The sequence below is a fragment of the Heteronotia binoei genome, chromosome 15 (assembly GCF_032191835.1).
Source record: "Heteronotia binoei isolate CCM8104 ecotype False Entrance Well chromosome 15, APGP_CSIRO_Hbin_v1, whole genome shotgun sequence".
Classification (NCBI taxonomy): domain Eukaryota; kingdom Metazoa; phylum Chordata; class Lepidosauria; order Squamata; family Gekkonidae; genus Heteronotia; species Heteronotia binoei.
Genome location: NC_083237.1, coordinates 15,005,571 through 15,022,257, shown reverse-complemented (window position 1 = coordinate 15,022,257; position 16,687 = coordinate 15,005,571). Strand labels below are relative to the sequence as shown.

At 45.1% G+C, this 16,687-nt stretch overlaps 1 protein-coding gene across 1 annotated transcript; it reads right to left on the bottom strand.

Annotated features, from left to right (window-relative positions):
- Nucleotides 1-682: 682 nt before the first annotated feature.
- LOC132583127 (vomeronasal type-2 receptor 26-like) lies at nt 683-7,281 on the bottom strand. The gene is made up of 7 exons (XM_060254798.1): nt 7,229-7,281; nt 5,807-6,098; nt 5,331-5,698; nt 4,841-5,069; nt 3,643-3,870; nt 2,999-3,125; nt 683-1,584 (listed from the first exon to the last, which is right to left on the bottom strand). The coding sequence occupies exons 1-7, from the start codon at nt 7,279-7,281 to the stop codon at nt 683-685; spliced, it is 2,199 nt and encodes a 732-aa protein (XP_060110781.1).
- Between the last annotated feature and the right edge of the window lie 9,406 nt (nt 7,282-16,687).

Here is a 16,687-nt window from a genome sequence, read left to right as displayed (position 1 = left end):
GATGTGGACAATGGACAACCAAGAGTATGAATGCCCCTCGTTTCTGTTTGGCCCAAATCCACTGGGATGATTGCCCTGATTCTGGGTCTCAGAGGAAAATTCAAGAATCACTCCCCCACACACCAAGGTGGGCAGGAATCACTGCTGCCACCAGAATCTGTCTGCTTAAGGGCCAGAAGGGGCAGGTGCAGATGGTGACCTGCTCTTATTTAACATCCTTTGTTGGGGCATGGGCAATTGCTCCGCCCAGGTGTGGGGCCTAGGACAGTGGCACCTGTTAGCTCTCTAATACCAGCCTTAAATCCAATGCATTTGATTAGTCAGTCACATTCTCCCAAACCGCTTGCTAAGGGCCACAAACATCTTTTGATGCACGTCCCCTACTGAGGCCTTAACTTTAGAGATATGCATATTTAAAAGCAGAATATTGAATATAAGAAGAGTTCCGTTGGATTCAGACCAATAGCCCATTTAGTCCAGCATCCTGTCTCACAGTGGTCAACCAGTTCCTCTGAATGGCCAATGCCAGGGCATAGAGGCTGAGGTCTTTTCCTGATGGCATAGCATGATTAAAAATGTAGACTAGCTCCAAATTGTAATGGATTCCCAAAGCAAACATTAGATATTAAAATATTATGCTATTGCTATGGAAACAGCTGTAAGAGCAGAATGCAGAGAAACATTATATTTTTCTCCTTAATAATTGCTTCTTATTGTTCAGGTCAGGTCTCAAAACAATAATATAACATTTGGGGGAAAATATGCAGCCCAGTAAACCAGCACTGGAAGACAAGATAGAGAAGACTTCTACAGCAACCATGTATTTCCCTTTAGTGCTCAAATAGGTTGGAACGAAGGACAGCCAAACACTGCAAAAGACTAACATACTAAAAGAGATAAACTTGGCTTCATTAAAACTGTCGGGTAACTTCCTAGCAAAGAAAGCCACAGTGAAGCTGGCAATGGCCAAGAAGCCCAGATAGCCCAAGACACAATAAAACATGACATTTGAGCCCTCATTGCATTCCATTACAATTTCTCTATCAACTGAATGCATGTCTAAATCTGGGAATGGAGGGCAGATACTCAGCCAAAGAGTACAAAGTCCTGCCTGAATAACAGAGCATGAAAAAAGAATAGGATTTGACAGTCTTTTCCCCACCCATTTCCTCATTGCAAATCCAGGTTTATTAGCCATGAATGCCAGAACCACGTTAGTGGTTTTGGCCAACACACTTGAGAGAGCCACAGAGAAGACAATGCCAAAAGCAGTTTGACGAAGGAGGCAGGTTACTCTTACAGGCTGTCCAATGAAAAGCAAGGAGCAAAGGAAGCAAAGAAAGAGAGAGACCAGGAGGAGATAGGAAAGGTTCCGGTTGTTGGCTTTGACTATGGGAGTGTCATGGTGTTGCATAAAGATGACAAGCACCAAAGCTGTCAGCGCGGAACAAGAAATAGCCATTGTCGCTAAGATGATTCCTAAAGGTTCTTTGTAGGAAAGGTAGGTAATCATCTTGGGAATGCATTGATTTTTGTCCATATTGGAATGGTGATCTTCTGAACATTTGATGCAGGCATCCATGTCTGAAAAGGAAGAGATGATGAAAGACTGCTGAGCTTAAGTCATGCCTTGGGAAATGGTATCACAGAATTTGGGCCAACCAATGAGAGTGTGTCTTTTTATGTTTTTTGCTTTTCAAATTAATTTTGGACAATATCGTGTTGTTGCAGATTAATGTCTAAAGACGTAGGCTATGAGCCAACAATAAACCTGTGAGCAATGCTCTCACGTCTTAACGCCCCAACAACAATAAGGGGATATGGTTCCTCTGCGATGTGTGCAGCACTTATAAACACTTCGAAATTTTACAGAAATGCTTATTTCTATGAGTGTGAAATAATGTGCTTTTGTTAGAAATGTTCGTATGTTGCTAGTATTATTCATATTAAATATTTACATTGTTGTAATAGATGATGCAATTGCTAATTATGAATCAGCTGTTTTTTTTTTTTTTTTAAATGGCTGCATTCTCAGCAGAGTAGAAGATGATGGACTTAAAATAGAGTGAGTTGGCCATGGCCCAGATAGCCCAGGCAAACCTGATCTTGTCACATCTCAGAAGTTAAGCAGGGTCAACTCTGGTAAGTACTTGGATGGGAGACCTCCTTGGAATATCAGAGCTGGAGTTGGGACAGCTTTATTCAGTCAACTCTCTGAATATCCTCCATGCCACAGCAGGACTCAGTCACCAGAGGTCACCATGACTTCCAGGTGCACACACAAGAACATAAAAATAAAAAAGACGGGGGGGGGGGGAAGACAGAGAGAAAGAGCATGAGCTGGAGCCCTTGAACAATTTCCTTGCACACTAAATGAGCTCAGCTGTGGAAAGCACTTCCTCTTCCGCTAACTTTTCTTAAAACCATGGTTTCCAATGTGCCTTTGTGCAAGCAGAAGAAGCATGCTGAATGGCAGAGGCTATGTAGTATGCATAAAACGTGTTCGTAGCATCCATGCCTGTATGTCTTCTTATGATGGCACTGTTCGCAGGTTCACAGGGATCAAAATCTGACGTAAAAGGAAAGTATTCATGATACGATATCCATGAGGAAGGTAGGTTCTGAGATACTGCTGGATCCAGGACATAGGTGAGGTGTGCCTTATGCCTTCTCCGATTACCTCATAGATGAAGGTAGGAAATGGAAGGAAAGAAAAGGGATAATTTTGTTTGGAGTTTTTTCCACTTTCCTTTTGTTTGCTTTACAGAACATAAAATTGATAGAGTTGATGCATTGGGGGACTCTCTTTAACACAAACTGTTCTCTCTGAATTCATCATGATTTCATGATAAATATATTGGTAATCCCAATAACCAATGAATAACAGGCATTCATGTTCCTTTCAGATTTTGGTTGCATGGATGCCACTGCATTACTTTTCTTGACTATGGTCTCTCTTAGGAAATTACTAATATCTTTTTTCTGTTTTGTTTCCTACCTTCCTGGTTGGAGATCATCCTATCTGGGCACTGAGCACAATCATAGCAGCAAAATTTCTCTCCCTCCTTCTTTTTTCTGCTGTAGCCAGGTTTGCAGCGCTCGTTGCACACCGAAAGGGGCAACATCTGTATGTAAGCAGAAAAGGAGATTACCATTGAGAAAATGTATATTCACAATGAGCAGTGTTCTTTGAAATGGAACGATAACGATACAGAACTTTCCATAGATGGATTACACTGTCAACATTTTATTGCATAAGCATTAACATGGGGGGGGGAGGGAAGGTTATGCATTTACCTACTAATTTATTTGTTTATTAAAACATTTATGCATTGTCTTTTCTTTGTGTCTCAAGGTGGCTTGAAAAAAGAATTAAAACAGGAATACTCTGAGATGGTTTAAAAATAATTTAAAAGACCCAGATGGTCTTTTGTGAGATAATTGCTAGGAAGATAACTGCTTAGAGATGAAATCAAATCTCCCTCATCTGCAGCAGTGGGAATGAATGGGTGAAACTTTATCTCTCAGCTTCTTCTGGATCATCATAAAGATGGAAAATATTTGCGGTTTATACATTGTAATATAGCAAAGCACATTTCAGTAACTGAAAGAGAAACCCTGGTACCTGTAGCAGTCTCTCACCTGCTGAAATCTTCTGTGCCACACTATTTTAGTATCGTTTAGAGTTAATTCTTTCCGTGGAGAGGCCTGAGGTTCCATGCTTCCCACTTTTACTCTCACAAAAGAACTATTCGGAAAGGTCACCCAGTTTGTAACATCAAAACCTGTGATCAATTCTCCTTTTTCGTCAAAATGCACAGTATCTCCTCCACTGTTATTGAAGATGATCCTTTGTACAAAGTGATGGAGCTGGATAGAAAGAGCAAATTAAATGAGAAAATAAGATGTTAAACACTTTAGAATTAACTTTACAAAGTCCTCCGTTACCTAGATCTGGATTATTCTTGATTTCTTGATTTGCAATATATAATATATGAAGCCATGGTAACCTGTTCCAGCAGCTAAAACAACAAATGACCTTGCGGCACCTTAGACTAATGAAGATACTGGAACATAAGCTTTCATGGGCTGGAGCCCATTTTATTAAAGCATTTTATTACATGCAACAGTACTCCCCCCCCCTGTAGAATTCTGTGGTTTACCCATTTTAGGGTCCTCAGTGGCAAAATATGAATAAGACTTCTTTGTTTTTAAATATATCCTATATTTGCCATTGCTTTACCAAATGAATTCATAAAACTGAGCCATCACAATGGAGATATTTTCTTTTAAATGACTCATTACCAATGTGAACAACTGACACAGTGAAGTTTCTTACAGCAGCCTTTTCTATAAGGGATTGATTTCCCACTCACCTTACGCCACTCTCACATTCATCTTCTCAGCGGGGCTTCCTTCCGATTTCACACTAAATGCCCTAGGGCTGCAGCAAGCATCGGCGTTTTCACACAGGAAGCAAAAAAAACAGTTTCTGTTTGCTGCACAAAAATGCTGACACTTGCTGCAGTCCCGGGGCAGATAGTGTGAAATCGGAAGGAAGCCAAACTGAGAAGACGAACCAGTTTCTATTTGCTGCACGAAAATGCCGATGCTTGCCCGGGGCAGATAGTGTGAAATTGGAAGGAAGTGTGAGAGCAGCGTAAGGTGAGAGGGAAATCGGACAGGGAGAGCAGTAGAAGGTGAGTGGGAAATCAGGGAGAAAAACCACAGGAATTTCTTGTGGAGTTGTTTTGTGCAGATTTAACAGGCTGGGTTTTAACTATCTCAGAATGATAACCCAGTCTTCTTTAGAAAATGCATCTGTGTCTTTGGCGCTTACTTGCCAGGGCTGAACATTCTGAATCTCCAAATTCCTTCCATTCATCAGTCTTCCGTGTTTCAATCCAGACACGTAAATGGCGTGCAAAGCATGTGCCACAGCATAGACAGCATTGTAGATATTGTAGCTGTGGCCAGTCATGCTCATTTCAAACAAAGTTCCCGGAAGGTTTTCCAGCTTCTCTTCCCCAGTGCAGGCTTTGATGTCTTCTTCTGGTGCATTAGATATTCTCAATGAGCAAACAAATGCTTGTTCCCAAAAGCTCTGGATAAAACCATCCCCTTTGACCCAGGAAGGATTTATGATCTGAAGAAAGTTTTGGAATCCCGGTAGCTGACTGGTGTGAACAGTGAAGGATATGGCACCATGGAAATCCCCTATATCCCAACTTCTTTGAATGCTCAGTGATTCAAATTCCCATTGGGATGTAACAATCCACACTTTCCCCAGAGGGGGGGATGATGACAAGTGTGCCAAAAAAAGCACCCACCTTAAAACTGAAAGGGATGAACGTTCTCCCAGTACAAAATACACATTAGCTTTGTTTTCTCTGAGCAACGGATATGTTTCCAGCTGCTCTATAAACAGGTCTATCAACTCTGGCATATAGGTCCGCTTTGGCAATTTTTGGATAAAGGCAAAACAGATGCCATTTTGAGAAAACATTGGTATTATTATCTGCAGAAAAATCTCCCCTCTGTTATCATCTGCTGCCAAGAGCCCAATCCATGTCCATCTGAAATGGTGGAGTAACTGGACAATCCCCTTGTACTGATATACTTCATTTGGGACCATTTGGTACAAAGGTGGGAATACATTTTCACTGTCCTGTCCTGGTGAAAATGATCCATAAGTGAACTGAAAGATAATGTGTAGCACATGTTCAGAAGTATTCCTAGAACTGTGTGCCAAGTTCAACTGTGTGCCAAGTTTTGAAATTTACATACTCCCGTATAGGTGGCTTACCTGTGGAACCTTGTATGTGGCTAAAATCGTAGCGATATTGTCTGAGATTTCAGAGACTTGCCCTCCAATGACAGCTATCAGCGTTTTCTGGGTGCGAGACCTGAAGTTGGGTATAAACTGATGCTGTGTGGAAAACAGGTTCAGGGTGGCCTTATATGTCATCCTTGAAATGTAGTAGTTGTTGAGGATGTAAAAACCCAGAGTACTGTTTGGTAACAAGTTGGGATTCTCGTTGATTTCTTTGACAGCATATGCCAAAGCTAAGATGTTCTGGTAGTATTTTGGCACTGAGCTACAATGATAAATTAATAATGATATATTTTTTTAAAAAAACAACATGCTTCCTTGTTATTGCAAATTTTAGGCAAGCCCCTAAATATCTTCTACAGAAATCTTCATGCCATGACAAACCACCCCCCTTGAATTAAAAAAATGTGTGAAAGATGGTGTGATTGTTCTTTTCTTACATAACAGTACTGTATATGTATATTTATTATGTATTACAGGAAAAAAAATAACTGCCAATCTTTCTAGAGATCGTGTACAGCTCTTTTGGAAGTAATCCAAGAAGAGAGTCATAAAGTATCCATTTCCTTGGCTCAGGAAACATAAGTTTGAAGCACTTTTTGCTGTATCAGATTTTCAGAAGCCTTTTGTTTTGCATAGCAGAACAACACAGCCCTACATATATCCCAGGTAAGGGGATATATGTTTCCCTGCTATTTAACATCATCGCTGCAAATACAAGAAATGTACAGTGAGAGTCTCTTACTATCTCTTATTGTCTGTAATGGCACTTCACCCTGCACATATTACTGATGAGAAACTCTGTAGGAATGAAGAAGAAGATATTGGATTTGTATCCTGCCCTAATCTCAGAGTCTCAGAGCAGTCACAATCTCCTTTACCTTCCTCCCCCCCCAACAACAGACACCCTGTGAGGTGGGTGGGGCTGACAGAGCTCTTGCAGCAACTGCCCTTTCAAGGACGACTCTCATGAGAGCTATGGCTGACCCAAGGCTATTCCAGCAGCTGCAAGTGGAGGAGTGGGGAATGAAGCCTGGTTCTCCCAGATAAGAGTCCAAGCATTTAACCACTACACCAAACTATCTCCAAACCACCACACCAAACCACTACACCAAAACAGCACAGGCAGAATAGAATGTACTATAAATTGAAAGCAACAGGGAAATCTTTCTAGATTTTACAAGCTCACCAGTGTTCGAGAGCACAGCTTGGAAATATCAGAAGGTAGATTCACACATTTAGGTTTTATGGTGTTTATTTAAGTGGCTTTAAACATTTGTTTCTAAATACAAACTGTGAATACTGAGTAAACATATACTGGATGGTGTCCTGACAGATCTTTCCCTAGTCTTATCCTGCTCCACGCCCATCTCCCATGGTTCTATGATCACCAACATAGCCTTTTTGGTTTGCACCAAAAGAGTCTTACTACCATCATTGTCCCTCATGATTTCGAAGAAGAGGATCTAAGTAAATGGTATGAATATCACAGTAAAATGTACAATGCAAGAGAACATGTTCAGTACTTTCTATATCCCTTTAACTACAACCACAAAACCTGTTGGAATATGGAATTTTCTTAAACCTCCCATACAGCACAGCAGAACAGAGGACACCAAAGCAAGCTAACATGAAGGCTCTATGAAGGCTAGGGGAAGTCAAACAAGGAAGATACGTTGCCAAGGTTCCACTAGAGGCTCTGCGGGCATATGGATCACTAGGGGGGAAAAGGTACATCCTTGTTAACTATAATGATGTGAGCATGCCAGAAAGAGAAAATAAAAAGAAGCATTTCTTACACGGGTTCACCAGTCAACATGTTTTGGGGCTGTTTCTTGAAAGAAAAAGTCTCATGTATTAAGAAGACTTGGGAGACTATCCCACCAATGATAAGGTCGCCTGGTTGACCAAATTCATGAAGAATGGGAAGGGGATCCTCGTGTACAAAGCAAAGATTAGAACAAGTCATCTTACATACAGAGTGGCAGAAGAAGACAAACAATGGTATCAGCAACCTCCAGGCTGCAAAACATTCTTCCCAGACGCAGATCTCCATATTTCCATCTACAACAGCATCCAGCTAGCATCAATGTTGTTACCAATGCCCTTCATCAGACTGTTTGTACATTAATGAAAAGTTCACCACACAAATGAATGCTTGAAACAGGAACTCTGTCTTACAATTCAAAAGGTCACCTTTGATACATGCCCATTTGCAGGGCAATGTTTTAAAGAACCTAACAGTAGGTGAGATTGTTAGGTATTGCCTATTTTACATGGTACCCCTCTCCAGACTAAGTGGTGGGTGATGAGATAAAAAGATAAAGGATGAAGGGCAAAGTTAGGAAACAGGTTTCAAGTAGAAAGTGGAAATGAATGCATAAAAGGCTGACAGAGACCTCCCTATTGCTAGAAATAGTTCCAATCTACATAGAGTATTTATACCATCATCCAGTTGGAGGTATTAACCTTGCTAAAAGTTATTTGAAGTCCCATTGGATATAAGAAGGAAACCAGTAATTTTAGCAATTTCAGTTGAGAACGGTAAAGCCACTAGGGATGTGCAAAAATAATAATAATACGGTAGTACACGGATTTGGAAGTATACGGAGGAAAAAAATACAGAATGCCGTGTATTTCTGAATTTCGAAGTCGGAATAGCCGCATATACAGTAGATGTGCGGCTATTTCCAAATATACAGCCCGATCATCCCCTATGGGCCATTGAAATCAATGGCAAATAGGGTATATTTGAAGCGGCCTAGAGGGGAGGGGGTTTGAGACTCTCCCCTACAAACCCCCCAAGTCCCAAAAAGATTGGGCCAGGGGGTCCAATTCCTGGGGCACCCAAAGCCAAACCTAACTTCACACCACAGAATCTCTATAGGATCCAAATGCACTATATACATCTATCTACTCTATGAACCCTGCCACACAAATCACAATCTGCTCAAGGTCTGCTCTGCAGACCTGGCTGCAGCAAACCCAGATGCCAGCTCTCCAGCCCTGCCCCGAACAACACGGGGAGAGCTGGCCAACCACAACAAGCCTGCTGGCTCTGGGTCTCTCACCCAGGTGCCAGCTTCCCTGCCACAGAACACACAATCTACAGATGCCAGCTCTCCAGCCCTGCCCCAAACAACACGGGGAGAGCTGCCCAAGCACAACAAGCCTGCTGGTTCTGGATCTCTCACCCAGGTGACAGATTTCCTGCCACAGAACACACAATCTTCAGATGCCAGCTCTCCAGCCCTGCTCCAAACAAGACCGGGAGAGCTGCCCAAGCACAACAAGCCTGCTGGTTCTGGGTCTCTTACCCAGGTGCCAGCTTCCCTGCCACAGAACACACAATCTACAGATGCCAGCTCTCCAGCCCTGCTCCAAACAAGACGGGGAGAGCTGCCCAAGCACAACAAGCCTGCTGGTTCTGGATCTTTCACCCAGGTGACAGATTTCCTGCCGCAGAACACACAATCTACAGATGCCAGCTCTCCAGTCCTGCCCCAAACAACACGGGGAGAGCTGCCCAAGCACCACAAGCCTGCTGGTTCTGGGTCTCTCACCCAGGTGCCAGCTTCCCTGCCACAGAACACACAATCTACAGATGCCAGCTCTCCAGCCCTGCTCCAAACAAGACGGGGAGAGCTGCCCAAGCACAACAAGCCTGCTGGTTCTGGATCTCTCACCCAGGTGACAGATTTCCTGCCGCAGAAAACACAATCTAGAGATGGCAGCTCTCCAGTCCTGCCCCAAACAACACGGGGAAAGCTGCCCAAGCACAACAAGCCTGCTGGTTCTGGGTCTCTCACCTAGTTTCCAGCTTCCCTGTCACAGAACACACAATCTACAGATGCCAGCTCTCCAGTCCTGCCCCAAACAACATAGGGAGAGCTGGCCAAGCACAACAAGCCTGCTGGTTCTGGGTCTCTCACCCAGGTGCCAGCTTCCCTGCCACAGAACACACAATGTACAGATGCCAGCTCTCCAGCCCTGCCCCAAACAACACGGGGAGAGCTGCCCCAGCAAAACAAGCCTGCTGGTTCTGGGTCTCTCACCCAGGTGCCAGCTTCCCTGCCAAAGAACACACAATCTACAGATGCCAGCTCTCCAGCCCTGCCCCAAACAACACGGGGAGAGCTGCCCAAGCACAACAAGCCTGCTGGTTCTGGGTCTCTCACCCAGGTGCCAGCTTCCCTGCCACAAAACACATAATCTACAGATGCCATCTCTCCAGCCCTGCCCCGCACAACACGGGGGAGCTGCCCAAAACACAACAAGCCTGCTGGTTCTGGGTCTCTCACCCAGGTGCCAGCTTCCCTGCCACAGAACACACAATCTACAGATGCCAGCTCTCCAGCCCTGCCCCGCACAACACGGGGGAGCTGCCCAAAACACAACAAGCCTGCTGGTTCTGGGTCTCTCACCCAGGTGCCAGCTCCCCTGCCACAGAACACACAATCTACAGATGCCAGCTCTCCAGCCCTGCCCCAAACAACACGGGGAAAGCTGCCCAAGCACAACAAGTCTGCTGGTTCTGGGTCTCTCACCCAGGTGCCAGCTTCCCTCCCCCCCCCCCCAAAAAAAACAGAACCAGGAAAAGGGACAACAGGAGAAGACCAAGAAACTCAACTGTTAAAAAAGTGACCTTTTAAACAATGAAAATTAGGCCAACAGCCCCCCACACCAAGAACCAGAACTAGAAGAGAAAAGGAACAACAGCACAACACAGCAGCAACAAATCAAACACAGAATCCTTTTAAAACAGTAAAAAACCTTAACTTTTAACAATACAGGAACTTTACCAACCCCTCCCCCCAAAAAACCCCCTTCACCCTAACCCCAAGAAATCCAAGCCACCCAAATCAGGAAAAGTAAAAGGACACTGCACTTTTAAAAGTCCTCTCACTAAAGTAAGATATGAGCAAATTGGAAAAAAAAAACCCACCCCAGGCTCCCTCCCCCAGGCTCCCTCCCCCAGCAGAACCCCCTAACCCTAACCCCAAATAAGCTACCCACCATCCAAATCTGGATAAGTAAATGGACTCAGAGTCTTAAAAAGTCCTTTTACCAACTAAAATTAAAACAAGAACCCCAAGACTGTCTTACCTTAGACGTCTTCTCTACTCCAGGCAAGTCTGGTAAGGCTGAGAGAAAGCAGCAGCAGCTGAGGCCAAGGGCCAGCACAGCACAGTCTCTCTCTCACACCAACATAGCAGCAATGGAGGAGTCCAGCCAGGCAGATTCCTTAAAAAGGTGCTCTGGCCCTACAGAGAGCATTTTCAAAAAATAGCACTGCTCTGTGATTGGCCAGGCAACAGTGCTTACTTGGATACCCAAGTAAGCAAAAGATCAAAAGAACAACAATGTTGCTGATGGCTGGGGGATCAGCTACACAACAGCCCTGCAAAGCATGCATTTGCAATGCATTTTGCAAATGCATGCTTTGGATTGGCTGCTGGGGCTCCTCTTCCCCCTCCCCCCTCTCTGATTCCAGGGACGCTATGGGAGAGGTGGGAAAAGGCTACCAAAGGCGGGAAAGGAGGCAAGCAGCTCCCCTGAGGCAGCAGAAGCCCACTTCCTGCCTTTTGCATTGAATTCCATATACTTCCGAATATCTATACGGAAGTATACAGGGAGCCATACTTGGCTCCCGCATAATGGGCCCCAATTGGATTCAGCTGTATGCGATTCCATATACAGCCGAATCAGGGGTGATTAGGCTGTTGATTCGGTTTGGCCGAACCGAATGCACACCCCTAAAAGCCACCAAAGTTTTGCTCTTTATTATGGCATCACTTGTATTTCCACAGATCCCCCCCCCCATAACTTTTAATTGTTCCTTTGAAGTTTAACAAAAAATGGGAGACATGGCCCCTGGATACAGATGTGAACCACATCTGAGACCACAACCAGTGGGTGCCATGGAGCAGCCGCAGAAATTGACCACCCCTCATTTCCTCAAACGAAACCATGAGGGGTGGGATGAGCCTATTCAGACTCAGCATGGGAGATCTAAGAAGAAGATATTGGATTTATATACTGCCCTCCACTCCGAATCAGAGCGGCTCACAGTCTCCTTTACCTTCCTCCCCCACAACAGACACCCTGTGAGGTGGGTGGGGCTGGAGAGGGCTCTCACAGCAACTGCCCTTTCAAGGACAACCTCTGCCAGAGCTGTGGCTGACCTAAGGCCATGCTAGCAGGTGCAAGTGGAGGAGTGGGGATTCAAACCCGATTCTCCTAGATAAGAGTCCGCACACTTAACCACTACACCAAACTAGCTCTCCAGGGGTTACTGGCTGGTCAGGTAATGCAGCAGACACCATCCCCTAATCAGTCTTTTCCGGTGCGAGCTCCTCACCCACCTGCCCTCTTGGTAAGACCATGTGAGATTATAGCTAGTTGCCAGTGATGGGACTGAGCAGGAATTTTTTGGGCCTCACTCAGAATGGCCACAGGTAGGGTCTTTTTTTTTTGCCTGCTCTACATGGTCAGAGAGGGTGAGGCATAAATAGGCCTGGTGTCACTGGTTAGGCCCTGACTGGGAAGGCAGGAAAAACATGGGTTAAAAGGATTTTGAACTGGAAAGCACCCCAAGATATCAGCGATGGATGTGTGTGTCCTAGGTTGGGCTACCTAAAGGCTTGGCAGTCCAGGTGGCTTGGTTGGGGGCCTCTTTGGGGTTGGGGAAGTATACGACTGGCCCTAAGGCTTTGCAGTCATGGGCCGGGAGTATGTGCTCCCATCCCCTCTATGCACTGATGTGCAGGCCATGATGGGCAGGGTCCGAAAGTCTCCAGACCTGGCTCTGAGCCGGGATGGTTTGTCCTGTTAGGAAGCTTGCTTTGCAAATTCAAGGCAACCCATGCTTTATGATGTATGTAATGGTGCAGATCAGCTTTTGTGTAAATAAATTCTCAGTTTAACCCATAACTTGTGCAGTGTTTCATTTGAGGGGGTGGTTGGCCAAATGTCAGCCTTCAGGCCACATTATACAACATTCACACTGCACATGTAGCTAGATGATTGAAATGGAATAAGGTGTGACCCAGGGGTTTTTTTTGTAGCAGGGACTCCTTTGCCTATTGGGCCACACACCCCTGATGTAGCCAGTCCTCCTAGAGCTTGCAGTAGGCCCTGTACTAAGAGCCCTCTAAGCTCTTGGAGGATTGGCTACATCAGGTGTGTGTGGCCTAATAGGCAAAGGAGTTCCTGCTACAAAAAAGCCCTGCTGAGTGGCCTATTTATTGTGATGGATCCAACCAACTTTTCCATCTCTGAAAGTGGGAGTAGAGAGTCCCTTTGAGAGAATCAATGGTTAAGTGTACAGACTCTTATCTCAGAGAACCGGGTTTGATTCCTCACTCCTCCACTTGCAGCTGCTAGAATGACCTTGCGTTAGCCATTGCTCTTGCAGAGGTTGTTCTTGAAAGAGCAGCTGCTGTGAGATCTCTCTCAGCCCCACCCACCTCACAGGGTGTCTGCTGTGGGGGGAGAAGATAAAGGAGATTGTAAGCCACCCTGAGACTCTGATTCAGAGAGAAGGGTGTGGTACAAATCTGCAGTCTTCTTCTTCTTTGATTACTCAACAGGTTATGCTGGGGATCACATGGCATGCCTGGACAAAAGCCAAGTGGATGGATATGATATGGAGTTCTTACTTTTCAGCTGGTGGAACCCAGGGTTGTGGACATGCTCCTTGGAGAGGTCAGATCTCCCACCTGTGCTTCAGACCTTTCCACTTCCTGACTGATAAAAGCGGCCATAGGGGGGCTGGCAAGATGAGTAAGGGGAGTTGTAAATGCTTCTCTTTCTAAAAAGATTAATAAACAGTTTATCGAGATATAAGTTACAAAATAGCATGGAACAGAATATCAATACTCACATGCACACATAAGGCTGCCTAAACATAACACAGATGGTAACGGTACACGGTATGATTCTAAAGCTGCTTAATAGATAAGGTAAGCATGCAGATTCAATAGTAAACTCATCTGTAGAAGTATGCTGTCAAATACTATACAATTTGGGGGGAGGGACAGTGGCTCAGTGGTGGAGCGTCTGCTTGGGGAGCAGAGGGTCCCAGGTTCAATCCCTGGCATCTCCAAAAAAGGGTCCAGGCAAAGAGGTGTGAAAAAACCTCAGCTTGAGACCCTGGAGAGCCGCTGCCAGTCTGAGAAGACAATACTGACTTTGATGGACCAAAGGTCTGATTCAGTATAAGGCAGCTTCATATGTTCATTTGTAACAACTCAATATTAAACTATTTAACACAACATTAAAGATGAGATTTAATCGTCATGGATCAAAGTCGGTGAAGCACAGGTGGGCCCGAATTTCCAATTTAAGAAGGGTTCCCAGCCCAAGGTTGAGTCAGCCTTCCATCCTTCCGAGGTCGGTCAAATGTGTCCCCAGCTTGCTGGGTGGGGGGGGGGGGAGTGTATTTTATTAAACATCTGGGAAGCCACCCTGAGCCTGCTTCAGTGGGAAGGGCAGGATAGAAATTGAATGAAAATGAATACATAAAAAATATAATGTTTTAACTTCATGACATGAACTGATCTCCTTAATGAAAATTTGGTCCCTGTACCTCAAAAAACAGCATCCCCAGTGCCCCAGATACACACAGATCAATTCTCCATTATTCATAGGGAATAATGGAGTGCCCAGCAGACGTTTCCCCTCCCCCCTGCTTTCTGATGACCCTGAACCAGGAGGAGGGCCTCCAAACCGGGTGGGGGGGGCGGGTGGTTCCCCTGCCCCCCCCCAGGGATTGGCAACCTTACCTCAGGGGAGGGGGAGGGCTTCTTTCCTCTTCCCTCGCTGTAGATGACTGGGGAAGGCAATGGCAAACCACCCCGTCAAAAGTCTGCCGTGAAAACGTCGTGAAAGCAACGTCACCCCAGAGTCGGAAACGACTGGTGCTTACACAGGGAACCTTTCCTCCCCCCACCCCCCCATTTATGTAATTTTTTTTTCCTACTACCAAGACGCAATGTAGAGCCATGAGAGCCTGCCGCTTTGTTTAAAAGGAAGAACTCCCATAATCTGGAAGCCCAGGACCTAATGAAAGGGCGGTCTACCCATTTCTATTACAGTGCTATGGCATGCTTCCCTGCCATGAACATGAAGGAGATCCGTTCATGTCATGGAGTTAAAACATTATATTTTTATGTATTTATTTTCATTCCATTTCTATCCCCCCCTCCCTGCTGAAGCAGGCTCAGGGTGGCTTCCCAGATGTTTAACAAAAGAGTCTTCTCAGATGTTTAATAAAAATTAATTGAGGTGAGAGCAGAAGAATCAGACCCCCCCCAAAAAAAAGCCCTGGTGAGCCTGTAGGGTTTTCAAGGCAACGGGTGTTCAGCGATGATTTTCAATGGCCTGTCTCTGCATCATGACCCTTCTATTGCTTGGTGGTCTTCCCTGCAAAATGCCGTCCAGGATGGACCCTGCTTAGCTTCTGAGATTCGTCAAGATCAGGCTAGTCTGGGTCATCCACTTCTGGGCCTGTTGAGCACTAAGGGGGAATATGATCCTGTTAGTCCTCCTGGATCTCAGTGGCTTTTGATAATACCAACCACAGGATCTTACTGGGTTGCCTTGGAAGTGCTACTTGACAAAGTAGTCACCTCAAAAGGTGGCACCTTAAGAGTGCTTTAGCTCAGCTTCAGCTGGTGCATCAGCTGCAGCCACTCCTGCTTTGGTCAGATCTAGCCACAGTGACCCATGTCTTAGATACATCTAGGCTGGACTACTGCAATGCACTCTACTTGAGGCTACCCCGGATGACTGAAAACTGTGGATAGCGGAGAATGCTGTAGCTAGATTGCTGGCCAGTTATAGGACCCTGATACTATAGAATTTACACTAGCTATTGTTGTGCTCAGAAGCCTAATTCAAGGAGCTGGTTTTATCACTGAAATGCCTACGTGGCTTGGGACCAAAGTATCTGAAGAAACATCTTCACAAATATGTTTCTGCCCAGAAATAAAGACTGAGAGGGGAAGTCATTCTGACAAACCAAAGAAGCTCTTCTGGAGGGTAGAAGAAGAAAAAGACATTGGATTTATATTCCACCCTCCCCTCAGAGTCTCAGAGCGGCTCACAATCTCATTTACCTTCCTCCCCCACAACAGACACCCTGTGAGGTGGGTTGGGCTGTCCATGGACATGGCCTTGTCAATTTGCCATAGGCCATTTAATTCGAAGCCAAACAGACCGTAATCACCAGGATGAATTGGCAAGTATGGGAAAACAGATTGGATGTTGCCTTGGGCCTTAAGGGACCCAGAGATGCAGGACTGGGCTATGATTACTGCATGGTCAAACAATGTGTAGCAAATAGAGCAGTACTCAGGGCTTTTTTTTGTAGCAGGAACTCCTTTGCATATTAGGCCACACACCCCTGCTGTAGCCAATCCTCCAAGAGCTTACAGAGCTCTTCTTACAGGGCCTACTGTAAGTTCTTGGAGGATTGGCTACATCATGGGGCTGCAGCCTAATATGCAAAGGAGCTTCTTCTACAAAAAAAGCCCTGCAGGACAATGCATATATACTTGTTCCATTTGCAGATGCTGTGCTCTGTAACTAGTGGTCATGTGGAAGTGGGGGATAGGACCAACGTACTCATATCCAGCTATCTCTACACACATTGATCAAATACACAAATGAAATGCTAGGCAGGACTCCTGTATTTATGCGGAGAGTAATCACTGGTATGTTTCATTTCAGGGTTTCACTAAAAGCTATGCCTAGATATTTGTAAATGTAAGGTTTTTGCAGACCTTGAACTGGAAATGAGTAAATCACAGGTGGGATTTTCTGCAATGGTGCCACACACACACACCTCCC